At 42.7% G+C, this 13671-nt stretch overlaps 1 protein-coding gene across 1 annotated transcript; it reads right to left on the reverse strand.

Annotated features, from left to right (window-relative positions):
* Window positions 1-8101: 8101 nt before the first annotated feature.
* Window positions 8102-10671, reverse strand: LOC135520071 (mediator of RNA polymerase II transcription subunit 18-like). The gene is made up of 3 exons (XM_064945394.1): window positions 10363-10671; window positions 9998-10096; window positions 8102-9039 (listed from the first exon to the last, which is right to left on the reverse strand). The coding sequence occupies exons 2-3, from the start codon at window positions 10068-10070 to the stop codon at window positions 8486-8488; spliced, it is 627 nt and encodes a 208-aa protein (XP_064801466.1). The 5' UTR covers window positions 10071-10096; window positions 10363-10671; the 3' UTR covers window positions 8102-8485.
* Window positions 10672-13671: the final 3000 nt, after the last annotated feature.

A 13671-nucleotide genomic window follows, 5' to 3' on the forward strand; every position in this document is an offset into this window, starting at 1 on the left:
AAACCAAAGAGTCATCACAGACTTGGGGTATTTACATCATAAGTAATCCAGACTTGCAAAATGTAAAAGTCAGGGTGATAGAGAAATCAGACACCCTGGTGTTTATTCTCGTTGTCTAACTCAAAACATATGGGTCAGTGGTTTTTGAAAAACAGACACTAGCCCTATAAACTACATAAAACCAGAAAAGTAAAAATAGACATAGGGGGCTGCCTAACCCATAATGTATTTTTTAACCACACAGGAATGGAAAACATATACCCAAACGCTGTGCAACATATCTGACCCATATACTGTACTTTTCACCAAATAAATCAAACTTGCTTTACAATTCTATTACAGTTATTACACACATGGACACATCTAATTGACTGTACATGGGTTGCTCATTAAGACAGTGTTCAATAGAATATAGGAGAGATTCAGGATTAGGGCAGTGACTTTTAAATATTGGAGTTAAAAAAAAATGTTTTTCATTCGTCAGGAATAAAATGTCATCTTCCATCTTGAAATTGTTTAGGGTGTGGACCTGTAGACTGCATGTTGGCTTGCCGCCCATTGTCTAGTGTAACCAACCCAGGATCAGGTGAGTAGTTGGGCAATGTCGTGGCCATTACGGAATGTCTGCACGCACCAGTTATGAGATAGGTAGGCCAACACTACCAACCCACAGTCATTGCTACACACACACACACACCTGTGAATTACTTCACATTTAATTTATTTGTTCTGTAAAAGGGGTTGTCAACGTTCTACATCATTTTACCCACGATTTAAGGTTTTTGGCAGAATCTTTTGTTCTGAGGACAATTCTAGATGATGGATCGAATAGCATTGTTTACTTGAGAGACCGACAGCACACACATAAAAAAAAACTATGCACGCTCACATATTCCTTGAGTGATATAAGTGGCCACAAAGATCCCAACCCACAAAAACATCTATTTAAAGCACAAACTGAGATTGTCTACCAAATCCCCACCCATCACACCTACTACAGTAAGTACATTTAAAGTTGCACAGTCATGTCTACAAAATGCAGTCACAGTTGTGAAATTGTACATGTTAAATGTAGCACATGCGTGAGTTGGAAGGATGTGTGCCACAGTATAATAAATATTGCACATCCAGTTAAACGCAGTTATAATATTATATTGATAATACAGAGGAAAACCTCTGAACATAAAATAATTGTATTCATATTAATTAAAATAATTAATTAATCGCTTGGGGGGGGGTCTACTAAGCTAACATAAGGAATTGTTTTAAAGATGGTCACACCAAGGATCATTCAGCCATTTGAGTTAGAAATGTAAGGCCCCTTTAGATATAAAACAACAACAAAACAAAAAAAATTAAACATTGCATTTGGCCTTACTGCTGTTAGCCCATAGAACTGCATTGAATAATAGATTCATACATGGATAAACTGATAAATAATAGAAATATAATAAATCAAAAGCAAGTTTGTTTTGAAGTGTCTGTCCTATATCAAAATCAAGAAATGATTATTATTGAACCCCCCTTCTTCAGACTAGTCTTGTGGGCATCCTAGAGCAAAACAACCAACGTGTTCGTGAGAGTCTTAGTATTAGTTAGTAGGCCAAACCATTCGGACGCTACAGAGGTTTTCGTGAGAAGACCAATTTTCAGGATGTCTCCTGGTCTGACAAATACCGCTGTGCGCCACCTTTCACCGCAGATGAGGAAGGCCGGCATCAACGGATGTTGTTGATTGAGACGCAGCCCGTGCAAAAAAAAAAAAACGGATACTGTATCTCTAGCTTAACAGAAAGATTTTATGGGGATTTTTGTTTTACTATGCTAGTTAAGATTTTTGCGGGGTGTGGACATCCACTCTTCACAGAAACTGAAAAGTTACCATTTCCAAGCTACAGAGTTTTGGCCAGCATTGCATAACATGTCTCACAACAAGAACACCTACTCAGACAAAGAACAAACTAATCAGAGGTGATGAGAGACAGTGCGCCCAATCCAGAGGCTTGGAAGAGGACCACACCTAAGGAGTGAGAAGAGGGAAGGCCAGGAAGAGGTGGAGAGACAGAGGGAGGCCCTGTCACTCTCAGGAGACGTAGCCAGGCAGGCTGCTTTACACTGGTCCCCATACCAGACATTCCAAGGCAGGAGGGCTGGTTGCAGGCGTTCTCTGGGGCTGATCTTAGAAAAGCCTGTTCACCACAACGAACCATTTCTTTCACTGACACACCGAAGAAGCACTCAGTGGAATTTCATTCACTTACAAAAAAATATAAATAAATAAAAGGGTTCCCTCCCACTTCCCCACAGCCAAGACCCACCCATCATTCCTCCTAACACCTCCAGTAACCTCACAACTTTACATAAGTGAGCCATGTACCCCTGTCGCTCTGGTGGTATTGGGATGAGTGGAAGACTGGAAGTTGGAGGAGCCACAAGGAGGCCCTGGGGAGACCAATGTCCGTCCTAGGAAAACGCCTCCCTCCTCTTCAGTCACAGTTCGCCTCCCTCACCAAGCATATGGGCTCTCAATGACACAGGAAGGAGAGAGGCTCCTTTGCAAGTATCAAGAATGTTCCTGAGTAGGCAAGTCTGGATTTCACCCCCTACATGGCACCGGCCCAACTTAGGCTGACTTAAATACTTCCTGCCCTGGGCAAGGAGTCAGGCTTATTGTGGTACAGATCTTGGCACGGGCCCTACCTGGTATGAACATAATGCTCAGAGGCACAGAGATGAGTGGAGCCAAGAGGCTATAATTAAGACGGAATGCAGCAGAATGGAAAGGAGAGGGGAAAAAAGTGGAGCGCAGGTAACAGCTTCTCTCCTCTGTTTCGAGGGCTCCGACAGTGAGAGGTTTAACTAATGCGATACTGGCCCGCTTAATCCTATTTACAAGTTAAACACTGTCTGGATGATAAAACTCTCCTTGAGGATTATCCCGTACTAGGCTGTTTCTTTGGGTGGCAGAAGATGGTAAGGTGGCATAGATGTGTGTTCTGGTTGTCAAATACATGATGAACATGGCATTGGGGAATACGCATTGATTTCACATTTATTAGAGTGAGGAGTGGAAAGGTCATGATAATGTTCATGCTCCTCTACAATGGGCATATAAGTACATTATCTGCAAGAACATTATCCTGACAATCCTCGATTAATACGATTCATATTTCTTAAAAAGGGTAGTCTATGAGATGCCCATAACCTTCTGCTGAGCCACAGATTGCGATACGCTTTACCACTGACTACACATGATGAGCATTACTATTGACTGTGTGCAACCCAAGAGGTCATGCTACTTCATTTATCTCTTTGTCTAATCTGTTTTTTAGGAGGAACTCTGTATTCTATTTTCTAAGAAACTGAGGCTCCATCGCTTGGCCTCTGCCTCCAACAGTGAGTTAAATCACTCACTAGCACAAGAAGAAGCCATTGCTTGGCAGGATCCACAATGGCTGAGAGGGCCCGATGCCAAGCAGCTGATTAGACTGGCTGGGCTCTCCAGGCAGCGCGGAGGAGAGGTACCCAGGGCAGGGTGGGGGGGGGATCATGACCAGAGATCAGGCTACTAAACACAAGTTTAAGTGGAAAAAAGCCAGCAGAATGTGTATGATGGGCTGGACATAAACAGCCCTGGGCAAGAGGCATCTGCTTCTTTAATATATAATTCACTTTATAGGCAACCAGAAACACCAGACTTCTTAGGGCCATGACTCTGGTTTTGGTTGTTGGTCAAAGTGGCAAGAAGGGCTGTGTCTCTATCTTGTACTTTAATTGATAAATCAGCCACTATGGAATACTGTGCACAGAAAAGGGCTGTATTTGAATAATTACAAACAGACTAAATGGAAGTGGAGAGAGACATGTTGTAAGACAGGCCCTAACCCTAATGCCTAACCCTAACCTTAAATTACGGCCGAAAAGGCAATTTTTGTTTTCATTCATTTTTACCAGACAATTTAGACTTTGCAGCTGGCCCATCTAGCCGAAATCGCAGTTCTGATTCATGACAATAAAACGTCAAACTGCTCACCAATCCTGACATGCCAATAACTCAAGGAGTAGACAGCCACCTGCTTCCCAAACCCTCCTTTAAGTCACCACTTCACACACAGGGTCACTTGACATTGAACTGACTGCTCAGTTAAAGCAGGGACATGGAATACTGTGCCCTGCGAGATTTCACATCATTATTCTCGTTACCTACTTTTGCATTATCGGTCTCAATGGCACTGCCTGTGCGCTCACAGACACCATAATGGGATAGATACAACTTTGCAATCTCTATACGACAACGGAGAATGAATAAGGAGTTGGATAGAATCTTAATTTCTTATGATGAGTAGAAGTAACACATTTATAAAATATCGATGACGACAGTATGTTTAGCTTTGTAAGATTATACATGACCAACCACCCAGCGTCTGAGTCATTAGAATGTCTATTTCCCCACAGCTGGCTACTATACCGGGAGACTTCCAGCAAATGTGCTAAGCTAATGATATGCAAACTGCACGCAGAGATAAAAAATGGCAACCATGAGTTTGTCTGACTATGGGTAAGTAAAAAACAAAATCAAGACATCAACACTACGAAATAACACTTGGAACACATGGAATTATATAGTAACCAAAAAAGTGTTCAAAATATCAAAATATATTTTAGATTCTTCAAAGTAGCCACCCGTTGCCTTGATGACAGTTTTGCACACTCATGGCAATCTCTCAACCATCTTCATTAGGTCGTCATCTGGAATGCAATTAACAGGTTTGGCTTGTTAAAAGTTAATTTGTGGAATATCTTTCCTTCTTAATGCATTTGAGCCAATCAGTCGTGTTGTGACAATGTAGGGGTGGTATACAGAAGATAGCCCTATTTGGTAAAAGACCAAGTCCATATTATGGCAAGAACAGCTCAAATAAGTAAAGAGAAACGACAGTCCATCATTACCTTAAGAATAGCTCAAATAAGTAAAGAGAAACGACAGTCCATCATTACCTTAAGACATGAAGGTCAGTCAATGCAAAAAATGTCAACAACTTCGATAGTTTCTTCAAGTGCAGTCGCAAAAAACATCAAGTGCTATGACAAAACTGTCTCTCATGAGGACCGCCACAGGAACGGAAGACCCAGAGTTACTTCTGCTGCAGAGGATACGTTTATTAGAGTAACCAGCTTCAGAAATTGCAGCCCAAATAAATGCTTCACAGAGTTCAAGTAACATACACATCAACTGTTCAGAGGAGACTGCATGAATCTGGCCTTCATGGTCTAATCGCTGCAAAGAAACCATTACTAAAGGACACCAACAAGAAGAAGAGACTTGCTTGGCCCAAGAAACATGAGCAATGGACATTAGACACGTGGAAATCTTTCCTTTGGTCTGATGAGTCCAAATTTGAGATTTTTGGTTCCAACTGCAGTGAACGGATGATCTCCGCATGTGTGGTTCCCACCGTGAAACATGGAGGTAGTGTGATGGTGCTTTGATGGTGACACGGAGTGTACAAACTTTTGACTGGTACTGTAGTATTCAGACCCTTTATTCTGTACTTTGTTTAAGCACCTTTGGCAGTGATTACAGCCTCAAGCATTTTTGTGTATGATGCTACAAGCTTGGGACACCTGTATTTGGGGAGTTTCTCCCATTCTTCTATGCTTCTCAAGCTCTGCCAGGTTGGATGGGGAGTGTCGCTGCACAGCTATTTTCAGGTCTCTCCAGAGATGTTCAAGTCCGGGCTCTGGCGGGGCCACTCAAGGACATTACGGAGACTTATCCCGAAGCCACTCCTGCGTTGTCTTGGCTGTGTGCTTAGGGTCGTTGTCCTGTTGGAAGGTGAACCTTTGCCCCAGATTGAGGTCCTGAGTGCTCTGGAGCAGGTTTTCAACAAGGATCTCTCTGTACATTGCTCTGTTCATCTTTCCCTCAATCCTGACTAGTCTCCCAATACCTGCCGCTGAAAAACATCCCCACAGGATGATTCTGCCACCCGCATGCACCATTGCTTCAGTGAAGCCAGGTTTCCTCCAGACGTGACGCTTAGCAATCAGGCCAAAGAGTTCAATCTTGGCTTCATAAGACCAGGGAATCTTGTTTCTCATGGTCTGAGAGTCCTTTAGGTGCCTTTTGGAAAACTCCAAGCGGGCTGTCATGTGCCTTTTACTGAGGAGTGGTTTCCGCCTGGCCACTCTACCATAAAGGTCTGAATGGTGGAGCTGCAGAGATGGTTGAGGAACTCTGGAGCTCTGTCAGAGTGACCATTAGGTTCTTGGTCACCATCTGACCAAGGCCCTTCTCCCTGATTGCTCAGTTTGGCCAGACAGCCAGCTCTAGGAAGAGTCTTGGTGGTTCTAAACTTCATCCATTTCATAATGGAGGAGGCAACTGTGTTCTTGGGGACCTTCAATACTGAATACATTTTTTGTACCCCTTCCCCAGATCTGTGCCTCAACACAATCCGGTCTCGGAGCTCTACGAGCAATTCCTTCGTCCTCATGGCTTGGTTTTTGCTCTAACTGTGGGACCTTATATAGACAGGTGTGTGCCATTCCAAATCATGTCCAATCAATTGAATTTACCACAGGTGCTCAAATCAAATTGTAGAATCATCTCAAAGATGGACCTGAGCTCACTTTCAAGTCTCGTAGCAAAGGGTCTGGAAACAAAGCGTTTTAATAAATGTACAAACATTTCTAAAAACCTGTTTTCGCTTTGGCATGCTGAGGTAGTGTGTACACTGAGGAAAAAAAATAATGTAATCAGTTTTAGAATAAGGCTGTAACGTAACAAAATGTGGAAATAGTGAAGGGGTCTGAATACTTTCCGAATGCACTGTATATAGGAGGACATCAGCGGAAAACTGATCTCTAGCCAAGAATGGAGATGATACAATGGAGACAAGACCATTTTGAAATAACTGTAGATTATACAACCGGAGGCCTCAAGTCTTGTACATACAAGAGCCTCCCTCCGCTTAGGTTGCCATTGAGGTACTAGTGGGTTAAGAGAAATGAGAGGGGAAGGGAAATCAATGCTTTTGTGAGAAGAAGAAAGGGAAAGCTTTCACATGTATATGTATAATTAAGCAATTGAAAAAGCTAATTAGAGTTGTGGGATGAGCTGTGCAGAACTCGTGGCTAATTATTACCATGGCAACCACGGCTCCTGTGTAGATGATCGGAGGTGCAGATATAACTGGCTCTAACCAGAAAGGCCGGGTTTTTACATATAGAGTAGGAGAGCTCCCTAGTGGTAAAGATGGAAATGGCACCTGTCAACAGGGTCACATGTAGAAGACAAACTTTGGGGAGTGTTGCAGACATAACTGTTATTAATAGAGCTGGAATGATGCGGCGGCAGGTATGAGAGCTGGAATGATGCGGCGGCAGGTATGAGAGCTGGAATGATGCGGAGGCAGGTATGAGAGCTGGAATGATGCGGCGGCAGGTATGAAAGCTGGAATGATGCGGCGGCAGGTATGAGAGCTGGAATGATGCGGCGGCAGGTATGAGAGCTGGAATGATGCGGCGGCAGGTATGAGAGCTGGAATGATGCGGCGGCAGGTATGAGAGCTGGAATGATGCGGCGGCAGGTATGAGAGCTGGAATGATGCGGCGGCAGGTATGGGCGTTGGACCAGTAACCGAAAGGTCACTGGTTTGATTCCCCGAGCCAGTTGAAAATCTGTCGGTGTCCTTAGGCAAGGCATACCCAATTGCTCCTGTAAGTGGCTATTTTTTTTTAAACTACACGTCAGTTAAAAATTATTATTTACAATGACGGCTTACACTGGCCAAACCCGGACAACGCTGGGCCAATTGTGTGCCGCCCTACGGCACTACCAATCACGGCCGGTTTTGATACAGACTGGAAGCGAACTAGGGTGTCTGTAGTGACATTTAGCACTGAGATGCAGTGCCTTAGATTAGTGCGCCACTAGGGGAGCCCCAATGACTTAAAATGTAATGATTTTTTATTCTACATGTCAGAATATGTTGTGAATGTAGATTAGAACAAACTGGCCTGTCTGAACAGTCCACAGTGTTGTGAACTGCTGCACCCGCATCTGTTGAGTGCTGCAAACCAAGAGGACACAGTTGAGTTGAGAAAAATCATGTTTAATAAACACTATAGCTGTGCATTTCTGGAAACATATCCAACACAGAACAAAGCACTATCAGCATCAAACAAAACCAATGTTCAACACTGAATAGATATTGTTATTTATTGACTCATTCAAAGCCTCATTTGTCACATCGTCCATGTTGGCTATGTCAATCCTCTTGTGAAGTCCTTTTCAAACACTACTAACATCCTAATGGCAGATGGTGAGATATAGAGTTCCTTCACAGAGACAAAGGACTGTGGGAAAGCACTTTCTTATAGGAATCATACAAAATTAAGTCCCCAAAAATATATTTTAATAAAAACTCCACTTTGTCCATGACTGCCAATAGCCACTTACAACATCTTAACACACCCCTTCTTACATGTGTCTCTTGGGGTCAATCTTCTCCAGGTGAACTAGGGGCTTGAGCTGCTCAGCGAAGCTGCGCATGTCCTCCGACATGGTATCCTGGCCCGCGGGGGCCAACACACTGAGCTCCACCAGGTAGGAGAGTGACAGCGGCTCAGTGTTCTCTGTATTCCCAGGGACCAGGATGCGTGACAGTTTACTCACCACCACTTTGAGCACGCCTCTACGGAAAATGTGGCCCTTGGCTACGAACTCGTGGTCCATGCGGAAGCCCATTTCGTTGAGGAAGTCGGGCAGGCTGTGCGAGGTGGCCACATCCACACAGTTGCGAACCAGCGCGTGGCGGGACTTGTCACCCACCTCCGGCTGGCCCAGGTAGCGCAGGTGCCAGGGAACTGTTGGGTGGGAGAGGGAGCGGCGGGCACGTAGCAGGAATGGGTTGCCCTGCTGGCCCTTCAGGAGGTAGACCAGCTCATGGTCGGCGAACGTCTCGGGTTCCATGTTGTCACAAAGGCCCCGGAGGCGGTGCAATAGGCTTTCGAGGGCCTGGTCCAAGACGCTGCCTTGAGTGGCGACATGACAGAACAGTGTCAGCAATGTTTACATTTACAAGCGTAACTTGAAAGCAGGGTAACTTGTCATTTTGACTTTTTAGAGTGAATTGAAATGCCAATTCAAAAACATATAAGGCCTCAATGGAAACAGACTGTACTTTTCAATTAGTGAATTGCAACTGATCCCGAGTTGACCAAGCCACAGCACAGGAGCTGGTATGGGGTCTTCACCTTAACATATTGTAACGACCCTGGGTTTATAAGCGTGGATATCTCCTCTGCCACTCGAGCATGCTTTTGCGACACAGTCGATAGCTCGCTGGACTTCGGACTAGAAGGTTCGAGACCTGCTCCCTGCCTGTGTCATTACATTGGTGTCAGAAATGGGATCGGACCTTGCATGCATGACAGCGCGTGTGCTTGGCCAGTGAGTGCGTTCCTATACGACGTAGAGTCGCAAGCTAGCGCGAGGACGCGCTCTTTGAAAGGAGGGTTTATAAGTGTGGATATCTACTCTGCCACTCAAGCATGCTTTTGCGACACAGTCGATAGCTCGCTGGACTTCGGACTAGAAGGTTCGAGACCTGCTCCCTGCTGCCTGTGTCATTACATTGGTGTCAGAAGTGGGATCGGACCTTGCATGCACGACAGCGCATGTGCTTGGCCAGTGAGTGCGTTCCTATAAGAGGTAGAGTCGCAAGCTAGCGTGAGGACGCGCTCTTTGAAAGGAGGGAGTAGTGTAACGACCCTGGGTTTATAAGCGTGGATATCGACTCTGCCGGCATGAGCATGCTTTTGGGGCACAATCGATAGCGCGCTGGACTTCGGGTTAGAAGGTTGAGGGTTCGAGACCTGCTCCCTGCCTGTTTCATTACAATATTTACACTTCAGACACCCAAATACAGAATACTAAATAGGTATGCCTGCCCTAATGGTGACGCTAGAATTTCGACCTAGGCAGACTCACCTTGCAGCAGGTACTCCATCATGTTGATAGTGCCCCCCGTGATGGGCAGCACTGAGACTGGTGGGGCCTCCATCACACGTGTCAGACAGGTAACGTTAACTAGATCAATGGGAATAATGAAAACACATCGTGTTACAGACTACCAGTGACTATAAACATATCTTTTTCGTGAATGCATCTCTAACCTATCCAACTTTCCTGACTGGCTAAGTTAGCAGGCTAGTTTAGATAGACAGTAGCTAATTTTATTCAAACAAAGTTAGCTAGCCAGTTAGCTAGCCAGTCAAATAAACTACAGCCAGAAACTATTACAACTCACCGATAAGATAGTTACTGAGAAATAACGTGAAATGCACTAAACTTGCCTTATATTTGTCCTTAAGCTGTCGCGTATCTGCTTCTTCCTTCCCAAACTGCACTGCACCAACTCAAGCTAACTTGCAACCTAGCTAACGTTAGCTCATAGCTAAATAAGGTTCATTTGAAACTAGCTAGCTAGGAAACTCCAAACAAACGTTCAAAAGCAACCGCTACACAGATGCCACTATCAGCAGTGACAGAATAGAGTTGATTGAGCCCGTGTGATAGAGAGGAATAGCTAGTTAGTATCTAGCTTGTCACCCAGATCCGCGCATTTCGCAACGGGTTGGAGCATGGGGCATTCAAGAACGGTAATGTTGTAGAGTGTTCTGAAAGCAACTCAGTGGCTCGATGATGAGTTCAAAATGTCACATTTCAGCAACTTGTTTAAAATTATGTCACAAATTACTTGTATAGATATCTAAATACACAGGCTTTATGCTTTTTGAGATATAGAGCAGACTTCCTTCCTTCCGTTTTCTTTTTCTTTTTACAGTGGTTTAAAGGTTAAAAGTACAGAAGTGCTTGACACAGTGCAATACACATTTGAAGTACAAACAAAAGGTCATGCAATAATGTGATTATATAAAACCAACCATTCAAAAGCCTGCAAATAATTCCCAATAACCATAGTAGTCCTTTTTGGAATTTTGTGTGCCTGAGCACAATGGAAAAAAAACTTGATTTAGGCTATTTATTACTCCTCTCATCAAAGTAGTATCATTCTTAGTTCCTAGACCCTGATATGACTGTGCACACACTCATTGTCATTTATGACGTCATCTCTCGGTTGGAGTCTCCTGATAACCAAGGATGAATAAACAAGTGTAGGTTCTTTCTCCTGTTGAAAGGAGATGCATAGATGCATGCGCATAATACCATACTGCTGTGCAACTAATTATCATCATCATCGTTTTAACAAGAATAATAATAGTAATGTCGGCTAGATAAGATAACATACAAAGTTGGTCCACTGGCCACCAAAGAGAAGTTGATTGGCAGAAGCTTAAACATTTGAACAAACAGACAAAAGTAATCCCATTAAAACAGATAGGGCCTCAAACTGCATACCATCTCCAAAAAATGGTATTAATCTTCAAAGATAACAATATGGAATATTTATCCTGCCTGTAAGTATTCTCCATTTGAAATGGCATAATATAAACAGTGCCAGTACAACAAGGAAAAGGCACACAGCTGCAGAGATTCCAGCTACTGTTGATGCCAGCCACTGAGTTTCTCGGTTATCTGAAGGAGTAGGTCCATTGTCTGTAAAAGAGGCAACAGTGTTGTGTAGTGTTACTACAGAAAATGCTGGTAGTGAAGTATCTGTCAATCCTGTTGAAGTTATAGAATTTGTGGAAGGTCAATGAGATTGGGGTTTAAGAACTACTCAAAACTTTTGGTTCTCACCTATTCTTTTGTTGGTGGTGTTGTTCAGAGCGGAGTCAAGTGAGTAATATGTGATGGTAATCACATTCTTTGTTACTTCATGCATAAAGCCACTGCGCACAGCGGTTATTACTGGCATGTGAGATTCTAAATAAAGAGATAGATGGTTAGGGTGAGCTGTAAACAAATTTAGTGTAGACGATCAATCTGCTTGCAAATGATCTCCAATTATAATAAGCTGACTAACCTTTTTCAAGAACAACTGAAGTGGACAATCCATATGTCATCTTGTCATTTTTATACAATACACATGAGTATATTCCTTGATCCTTCTCTGTAAAAGGGCTGATTACCAGTGAACGATTCCTTGAAACACTCTTTCTATGCCATAAATCTTTGGAAAGGCAATGTTGGCCACTTTTATCCTCATGAAAAAGCTGGGTGCGGCGCTGACCAGCATTGTTTGTACTGTAAAACCAGCTAAAAGATTCTGGATGACTTTCATTACTTATGCAGGGTATCAACAATTTTCTACCAAGCGGTGTGCGAAGAGGACTTGAAGAACCTACATCAGATTGATAAAAACAATAAGAAAGCACAATAGCATTACATGAAAGAACTGTTTATAAAGTGTGGATTGATGATTGAAATAGTTGTACATGTCTCGTATGCCTATAGAAAACAATAACAACATGTTAATACAGCTTCATAAATAGTCTAAACAAATCACTCAATGCATGTCCTATTTGAATAAACTGATTTGCATGTCCAAAGAGACATTTGAATATTGTAATTGAATTCAATCAGTGAGTATTCGAAAAACATCTATTTTTAAGTTTCTGTGGTACATCTGTATACTAATTGTTTGACTGTATAACAGTGTACAAAAGGTTAAACACTGTATATATAGCCTTGTGAATTTTCAATAAAGTCCAATACATATGTGAGAATTCTAGTATTGAGCAATATTAATGTTTTTGTAAATTTCAGACACTTACCTGACCATAAATACAATAATTATGGCAGAGGTAGCGATCATGATTACAAACACTGATGAAGCATATTACTTTAGCATTGTATTTTTGTTTTAAACACAGGTAATCTGCTCTAAAATGTGTAGGCTACAGGCCTAAGCCAAAACTGCCACTTAATGTTTGTAATTTAAAGCTATAGGAAATTAAGCTGAAGTTATAAATCTAACAGTTGACTCAGTATGAAACAGAAATAAGAAATAATGCTTTACATAAAAATTTACGAACACCTCCCACACAGATGTTTCCTCACAACCAATGACATAGGCTGTGGTGTAGGTGTCAGTGACACAAAATGGTGCCCTTGACTAAATTTGTCTGTATCTCCATTTTCCATCAGCGGGTTTGCATGCAGCTTCTTGCAAGGCGTTATCACCATGTGAGAACATGTCTTTAGTCACTAGGCTTGTCAGCCTTCATTGGAAATGTTGGTTCCATTGCATTGCAATTGATATTAGAAACTGAATGTTTCGTCCTAGATCTTGGCCTGTATGTTGTTTTTCAGCGAGGGATAGCCAATCAAAGGGTTAACAGGAAGTCAACATGTGCTACCTGACGACAGTATATCATCTATAGTTATATTATAGTAGAGGTTGATGGCCAATGTCCAACATTTGGTTGTATTTTGTCCAGCATTGTCCTCTTCTTGGGGTTCCCCAGGGTTGTGTGTTCTGATAATATAGCGCTATAATCAGTCATAATAACTGTCAGGGAAAAAAACATGATTCTGATATATGCAGAGCTGAATATTTGAAGATATCATGTATTTAAACATAAACAACAATTAGATACATCAAGGTAAATAATTGGTAGACAGTGCTGTGTTATCTCCAGCAGGCGGGACTCCGCCCGTAAATGACCTCAAACCACCCACCCTACTCTCTTCTGCTT

The sequence above is a fragment of the Oncorhynchus masou genome, chromosome 29 (genome assembly GCF_036934945.1).
Source record: "Oncorhynchus masou masou isolate Uvic2021 chromosome 29, UVic_Omas_1.1, whole genome shotgun sequence".
Taxonomy (NCBI): Eukaryota; Metazoa; Chordata; class Actinopteri; order Salmoniformes; family Salmonidae; genus Oncorhynchus; species Oncorhynchus masou.